The sequence below is a fragment of the Aegilops tauschii genome, chromosome 3, assembly GCF_002575655.3.
Source record: "Aegilops tauschii subsp. strangulata cultivar AL8/78 chromosome 3, Aet v6.0, whole genome shotgun sequence".
NCBI classification, from domain to species: domain Eukaryota; kingdom Viridiplantae; phylum Streptophyta; class Magnoliopsida; order Poales; family Poaceae; genus Aegilops; species Aegilops tauschii.
Genome location: NC_053037.3, coordinates 172,734,993 through 172,743,380, shown reverse-complemented (window position 1 = coordinate 172,743,380; position 8,388 = coordinate 172,734,993). Strand labels below are relative to the sequence as shown.

The following is an 8,388-nucleotide window of genomic DNA, read 5'->3' as shown; positions in this document are numbered from 1 at the left end:
GTAGAGCAGCCCTTATAAAGGGGTCTCAACTCTCCTCAACTAGCAAGGTGGGACTAAACTTCCCACCACCTGCCATCTCATACATGGGCCTCAAGATTAACCAGGGATTAGTGTCTTATATGGGCCTAAGCCCATCCATAATCCAACGCTTGCTTCGACAAGCCGCAAGAGTTGGCCGCTATCACCAAATCTCGGGTGGCACTGGCATGCATTGCTGAAGGCCCACTACCCGAAATACAACCTGGATAACATCGTATCGACATTAGTCAATGCATACGATAGTCGAATCAAGCCAAAGAAATACTTCTCTATAGTTAATAGGAACGCCAGATTGGTTGCTAAATATTGTGACTTACGTGAGTATATTAGAGCAGACCATGCGTACGAACACTGCTCCTTGCAGTGCCGAGTAAAAGACCCGTGAAAACATTTGCTAAAATCATTTGGCATGAAGGTGGCCTTATTTATCCGGTTTTGGCCAACGAACTACATGTAAAGGGACCAATTAGATGTTTCCTGCAAGGGATATTTGAATGTGTGGGATAACTTGGTGGATCTCTTCCTACAAGAAGCCCCTTGGACGTGGACTTAAAGATGACAAAATAAGGATCTATTGTTGTTCAAAATAACCATGAAGTCTCGATGTTGATTGTAGTCCCTTCGCTGCAAGGAATCAAGGTAAAAAAATACCTTGTTCCACGGTACAACAATATCAGTGTTGACCCAATGGTCTCTACATACACAGGAACAAAATATAGTTAGAAGTCATTGTCATTGCAGTTACTCCATGCTTCCGCAATCCACTACACGATATACTATGCATTGTCATTGATTTGGTTACAGTCAAGGTTGTAAAAGTGTCCACAAGCGTGACAAACTAACATGAAATTTCTTACAAACAAACTCTTGACAGAAATGGTAGTCCTCTGGACTTCTCATTTGAGCGCACCATTTATTTGTCATGCAGAGTTTCTGGCTCTCGTTGGCGACTCCAAATAGATCGCAATGTTAGCAAAGCATTAATCGTCACAAAGGTGATTTTGCTAATTTTGTTCATGATGCCGTATCATTGACTTGGTTCTAGTTTTAGGATATATCAGGCACATGCACTTTGTCCTTGATTTGTCCATGTTCTAGATTGTTTTTGGGTGAGATTACTTTAGGTTGATGGAAGACCAAAAACGTAATCCATTCATGCTTTCGACCCGGCTCACAGCAGGAAAGTTCTGAAATGTATGTGACATATTCCTCTTTAAATTTTGAAATATATATGAAATTTGGTGGACTGCATTGTGTGTTTGATACATCTACGAAATGCAATTTAAGTTTTTGTGGTCAAAGTATGTGGAATGTATGTAATATTTATGAGTCGGTATTGAAATTGTTATCCATGTATGTTCAAGCGTTATAAAATTAACCGAAATGTGACTAAATTTGTTGAAATATTACTAAATTAAATATGATTGACTTTTTACCTGTGGAAAGAAGGTCCAACTTTGTGTAAATGTCTCTTGTGTTTCCCAAATTCATCAAAACATAACCGAGAACAAAATGGAACATGCCTAGATGTTTCTAAAATCTATTGAAACATGACACAAATAGATGTAAAGATGTTTGAAATCCATTAGATTGATGTGAACATTGACCTGAACATTTTCAAAACAATAAAATTTCAATGAAATATATGTGAGTGAAGTCTAGAACATGACTAAAATTCGTGTCAACATATTTTAGGTCCATTGGAGTTGATGTGTGAACCTTCTTTGAACATTTTTTGAAGAGAATAAAGTTTCATTACAATATTTTGTTAATAATTTATGGGTCTAAGTTGGGTTAAAAATGCATCAAATACATTTGGAATTTATGATTTTTTAAACAAATAGATTTCATGATATTTGTGAAAATGTCTGAAAACTGTGTAAATATGTTTGAACATCTTTGAAAAAGTATAGAATTTTATTGAACATTTTTGAATGGTGTCTAGAATTTTTACTGAAATAATTATGAACTTATGAAAAAAAGATTCAAATATTTGAAATGAGTCATCATTTTTTTTCAAAATATGTACTTATGTTAAAATCTAAAACTTTAATATTCAAGAACAACGAACGCCATAAGAGCATCTCCAATAGGTGCCCTAAAATAGAGCAGGACCACTTTTTACATCACGAGGGGCAACATTGCTCCAATAGGTGCCCTATATGCAAAAAAAAAAGTTACTCCAAATTTACAACACTTGCAAAACACAACACCAAGTGTTGCAAAATTTGTAACACTTGGTCGGTTGGAGCAACTTTTGCAACACGAGGGGGACCCTGCAAATTTGCAACACCAAGTGTTGTTTTACATCACTCTGATTCTCCAATGGGTGTCAGAAAATAGGCACCCACAAAAAGACAACCGTGATGTATTTTGCACACCTATTTTTGGGCATCTATTGCAGTTAGACGTTTCTGGATTTTGTAAAAATCATGTTTAGGGTGTTGCAAATTTTGCTCCAACCACCATTTGGTGGCCTATTATAGGGCACCTACCAGGACGTGGAGTTTCTAATCTTGAGCTCAAATGCTCTAGGATGAACAGTAAATTCAAAAAAATAGAAATTTTTTCTTTAAGGAATGTTTGGAGTGCATGCAAAAAAGCATCATGAAATCACGTCGGTGGAAGGCGTGGTAAAAAAACAAAATCGATGCCCTGAAAATGTTACTTTCAAACGCATTTTGTTGCACATAATTTTTTGCCACAACTCCACCAATGTGATTTCATGATAATAATTTACATCACTTCAAACATTTTTTAAAGTTTGCCACAAAAAATCAGAATTTTTTTATTTTTCTTGATTTTATAAATTTTGCTGTTCATATCAGAAGCATTTGAGGTCGGGATTAGAAAGGTACTTTTGACCTATTGGAGATTGCTCTAAGAAACACTCTTTCTCTCTGTTTGTCGTAGGCCGCTCCCCCACTACTTTCCCATGTGAACCTGTTTTTCTTTTGCCTCCGTCCCTGCAGTTTCTCTCATGTGATCCCCATTGTTGCACCACCGCGCGATCCATGACACTCACTTAATTTTTCTCTCGTGTGCGCGCCCCGATGCACCGTTCCGTCCAGTTTAAACAGGGTCACGGGCAAGCGAGCCTCGAGCGAGCGCGCACGCACGAATAGCCGCGCTGAGCGCGCATTGTACAGATGCTGTTCAACTAGCAGAGCATGCACCGGCCGGCCATGACATGAGGGAGCACCAGCTGCAGCAGCCCGGCACGCTCTTCCTCCTCAGGAACCCGCTCGTGGTCGCCTCCAGGACGATGCGCCGCGGCATCCGCGGCTTCTGCCATGGCGTCGGCTCCACGTCCACACAGCAGCACCTCCACGCCAGCATCGACCACCAGCAGCTGGCCAGCGGGGGTGCCGATGCCGACGCAGCGTCGTCCTCCTTCATGACCGTGCCGTCGTCCGTCGTGGGCTCCTGCGCGGCCGAGAGCGAGGCGGCCACCGGTGGAGGCCCGCATGCGGCGGCCGCCGTCACCCTGGAACAGATGATCCTGCAGCTGGACCTCGAGGAGGAGGCCGCGGCGGCCAGAAAGGCGCGGCGCGTGGCGGCGGCAGTGCTGGAGGAGGACCGCTACCACCCTCGCCGCATGTCGTGCGTGAACAGCTCCGACCACGTGCTCCGCTCAGCGCGGGACGCGCTCAGCCAGTACCCGCGCTTCTCCCTTGACGGCCGGGACGCCATGTGCCGCGCGTCGTTCAGCAGCTACCACGAGGGCATGGGCGTCGCCGGCCCCGTGCTCGGAGATAGCAGAAACATCCCCGCAGACCGCGACGGCGGTCGGCACCGGAGGGCGTCAGTCTGTTGCGCCCCCGCCGGCGCGGGGCACTGCAGAGCGCAGGAGTGCGGTACGGAAGGCTACGAGATGGACCTGGAGCGGACACTGCGGATGCCGTCCACGGTGGCTGGGGAGAGCGTGGTGTGGTGCAAGCCCGGCGTCGTGGCCAAGCTCATGGGCCTCGATTCCGTGCCCGTGCCCGTCGGAGGAGGGCAGCGCGGCGGCATTGCCGGCGCTAGAATGAAGGCCAATTGGGCACCGCCGGGATCGACGCTCGGCGGCGGCGTGAGGAAGCAGAGATCGAGGAGGATGGGCATAGAGGAGCTGGAGAAGGAAAGGCTCTTCATGGCACTCCATGGCTACCTCGGGTCGGGCGCCAGCGCCCTACGGGCAACCGCGGGCCCCGATGTCAGTGGGTTTGGAAGGGACGGGGAAGGTTGGGAATTCCGGGTTCCTAGCTAAGCATATTTCAGTTCAGTCTTTCCGATTAAATTTCGAGTAGAGCAACTAGCTTTTTATTTTGTCAAATGGTGAATTTTATCAATTCAATTAGGACATACCTGGTCTTTGCATAGTTAGGATGATGTACATAGTCAAGATCAACACCATATCCACTCAACCATCTTTTAGCCCCGGTGTAAAAATCCTAGGTCTAATCTGAATTAGTTATGACAATGTTTATGTGTATAATAATGTTTTTGCGTCGTTATCTTATATAAGACATTGCTCGGATATGCTACAACTGGTTAGCTTCATGTTTTTTTGAAAAAGATGGAGTTTACAAAACTGACTGCTATTCAGGGATGTACATTATGTTAAAGGCCTTGAGCTTCTCTTACCTACGAGCTTCAAGAGTGACTAACAACATCTTCAACTTCTTGTAAAAAAAATAACATCTTCAACGGTTTTCCAGTCAAAACCAATATGATGTTTTTTAGGGAACCCCAATATGGTGTTAATGGAGCTGCCCCAAGTACTTCACTTGATATGAAACGCCAGCAAATATTGGATCTTTCAAAAAAAAAACTACTTCACTTTGTATGGCACGTCAGCACTGCCATGTCAGTCTCCTGGAGCTCGAGGATAGGACCGAGTAGCACGATTTGGATGAGTAGTGCCAATCCTTAGTCCACCGGATCAGCCTGTCCGGCTTGGTGTTGAGCTAGATGCCTCACGGCGCACAATGAGGCATGGTACTAGACCGTGGTTTTTTAGAACGAAGGCATGCGCCTACTTCTATACCTACTAATATAGAACATCGGATTTCTTTCATTTCTTCGTCCATCTCATGTAGCTGACGAAAATTACCCTTGATGTCATCCATAAATGGAAAAAACCTGAAAAGGCAACATGAAGACAAAAGCCATAAAACTAAGTAGATCAGTTTTACTACGATAACACATGTGAACCAACTCGATTTCCACCCCACATAAGATATCCATCGAGTCCTCGGAAAATACCTTTTCACTCCATGCATGATGCATGTCGAAAGAGATTATAAAACCAACTATCTCCTAACCCACGTACCTAGCGAATCACGCCCACGTATCATAGGATCAGGAAGTAGAGAAAATAGACCAGCAAGCTGCTAGAGCTACGGTGATGCGATCAAACCGATTTCGAGGGTGCTCGAGGGTAAAGTGGATGGTGTTGGACTCAAAGTCGCCAGCATTGTGCCCGTGGATTGGCAGTGGGAGGACGCTACCGGCTGCATCAACGGCGGACGAGAGGGGTTGGAGAAGGTTCATTATCCCTCTGCATCGCCTGAATTTTTGCCGCAAGCACGGAATTCCTAGCACCATCTGACACTCTCCCCTCCGAGGCCTGCATGATTGAAAATTACCATGGCCTCTTCTGTCTCGCCATGATGTAGCAGTCCATGTCATTTTAGTGGTTGTCCTGAGGGCAGCCCATGACTCCGCAGGGCCCGGGCAGGCAGACCTCGCGCCTTGTCCAACCTCTCACCACGAATGGCGAGGGGCGGGAGAGATATCATCAAGGTCGTGCCACGACCAATGTTGGACACCTAAGAAACCACGACCATGACTCCAGGGCAGGCTGGGTCAATGTACTCTCCACTCAAGCACCTAGGAGGAGTCAGCGAGTGGGAAACAAGACCAGAGGAAGATGTTGCTTAGAAGGCACCGACAACAACATACATTTATGCCTAGGAGGCCCATGCCCTTAGTAGAAGCCACCAAGCCTCATCGGCGAGACATGGCAACTCTGGCTGTCCCTATGGGTACTCAACATTCAACTCGACAATGTTTCCAAGGAGGGAATGATGTCGTGGTACCACTGTTGCCTGGCCCAACCAACCGAGCCTAGGGTTTACCCCATTTCTCGAGGAGGGCATGAATAGTGCCATGATAACGCCTCCAAGGAGGAGAAGCCAGTCACATGCATCGTTGTTGTCTGCATCAACCAATGCTAAGTTGGGATTTCTCGTTGTCACATGTCCGTCAATCCTCAAAGATCGAAGCAAATCGAAGAGTGAAAACAAGTCGCCGGCTTGGACTACCGCCGCGAAGAAGAGAGCCACATTTGATGGCTTTCGCTTCACTGGCCTGCAACCTCCGCTGCCAAGATCTATCGGAGGCAATAATAGAGCCACAAGATTGCCATTCTCACACCATGCCAATGCAGTCTACGCTTGCACTCTACCGCACCAAACAAAAGGCCATGTGATCTAAATCATAGGCTCACTGGGGAGAGAACCCTACCACATCTATCCGCCGCATGAGGCTTCGCCCAATGTCTGGCGATGGTGAAGAGAAGGGAGAGGGAAGGGAGGTTGGTGGCGGCAGAAGGCTTAGGTCGCTCTACATTGTTATAAGTATAAACGTGATTAGCTAGAGATAAGGAGAAAGAGATAGACTTAGTTTAAACACACAATATCTTGCCTTGTACTCCAAGCCTCTTCTACCTTGTACTCTATATATACCCCTATGAGGGTCAGATCAATACAACACATAATTCTAGGGTTTTATAATTTCCACATGGTATTAGAGCGGTTAATCTCACGGCGTCGATCCTAGGTCACATCCACCACTTCCGCAGCGCGCCGCCCCCGGGGAGATCAATCTCCTCTCCTCGGGGGCGCGGCACCCGATTCAATTAAGGATTGGATCGGTTCTATAGATTAGATCATTCTCTAGTTTAGATCAATTCCATAGATTAGGCCAACTTCAGTTTTCAAAATTACAGTAGATTGATTTTTTCTTAGCCACCAGATAAATCACAGGACCCTCGACTTCCGGTGAAAATCACTGCGTACGGTGGCACCGACGATACAGCGAGAGCTACGCAGCTGCTCCGAGTCGTAGATCCAACCTGATCCCTGCCGGCGGTTACGCACCGCCATCAAGCCAGCTTCTTTGCGCGCACGTACATGGCAGCAGCGGAGGTCTTCCGAACAAGCCGGCTTCTCCAACAAATCCCGGGCTCAGGCGGCGGCGCGGTTCCTCAAAAACGAGCCAGCCACCAGCGCACACTCGGCGACCTCCCGGGCAGTACGCGGAGCGTCCACGGCGGGCGTCTCCGAACGAGCTGGTAAACTGGAGATCCAGCGGGGCAACACAGGTCCGCCTCCATCCGTGCGTACAAGCAGCAGCTGTACGGAGTTTGGTGTAGCTCCGTACGGACATGCATCCATGCGTGCATACCCTATGCACACGGCAACACAAGCTAGGTTCTTCAGGTTCCGTGTCATCTCGAGACCACATGGACCAGGCGACCAACATGACGCACCAGTGCCTCGATCAAGGGAGGGTCTTGCACGCGGCTGATATGTCTCCATCGTATCTACTTTTCCAAACACTTTTGCCCTTGTTTTGGACTCTAACTTGCATGATTTGAATGGAACTAACCCGGACTGACGCTTTTTTCAGTAGAATTGCCATGATGTTATTTTTGTGCAGAAATAAAAGTTCTCGGAATGACTTGAAACTTCACGGAAAATATTTTTGGAATTTATAAAAAATACTGGCGAAAGAATCAAGGCCAGGGGGCCCACACCCTGTCCACGAGGGTGGGGGGCGGGCCTACCCCCCTGGGCGCCCCCCCGCCTCGTGGGCCCCCTGGTGCTCCACCGACCTCAACTCTAACTCTATATATTCACGTTCGGGGAGAAAAAAATCAAAGAGAAGGATTCATCGCGTTTTACGATACGGAGCCGCCGCCAAGCCCTAAACTCTCTCGGGAGGGCTGATCTGGAGTCCGTTCGGGGCTCCGGAGAGGGGAATCCGTCGCCGTCATCATCATCAACCTGCCTCCATCACCAATTTCATCATGATCACCGCCGTGCATGAGTAATTCCATCGTAGGCTTGCTGGACGGTGATGGGTTGGATGAGATTTATCATGTAATCGAGTTAGTTTTGTTAGGGTTTGATCCCTAGTATCCATTATGTTCTGAGATTGATGTTGCTATGACTTTGCTATGCTTAATGCTTGTCACTAGGGCTCGAGTGCCATGATTTCAGATCTGACTATTATGTTTTCATGAATATATGTGAGTTCTTGATCCTATCTTGCAAGTCATTAGTCACCTACTATGTGTTA

The 8,388-nt window shown here is 46.9% G+C and overlaps 1 protein-coding gene across 1 annotated transcript; it reads left to right on the top strand.

Moving 5' to 3' along the window:
• The first annotated feature begins 2,816 nt into the window (after positions 1-2,816).
• Positions 2,817-4,513, top strand: LOC109739116 (uncharacterized). The gene has a single exon (XM_020298198.3). It carries the CDS (start codon positions 3,230-3,232, stop codon positions 4,286-4,288), a length of 1,059 nt encoding a protein of 352 aa, XP_020153787.1. The 5' UTR covers positions 2,817-3,229; the 3' UTR covers positions 4,289-4,513.
• Positions 4,514-8,388: the final 3,875 nt, after the last annotated feature.

What these genes read in the sequence shown, in the direction of transcription:
- LOC109739116 (XM_020298198.3), top strand. Translation starts at nt 3,230, where the DNA reads ATGAGGGAGCACCAGCTGCAGCAGCCCGGCACGCTCTTCCTCCTCAGG.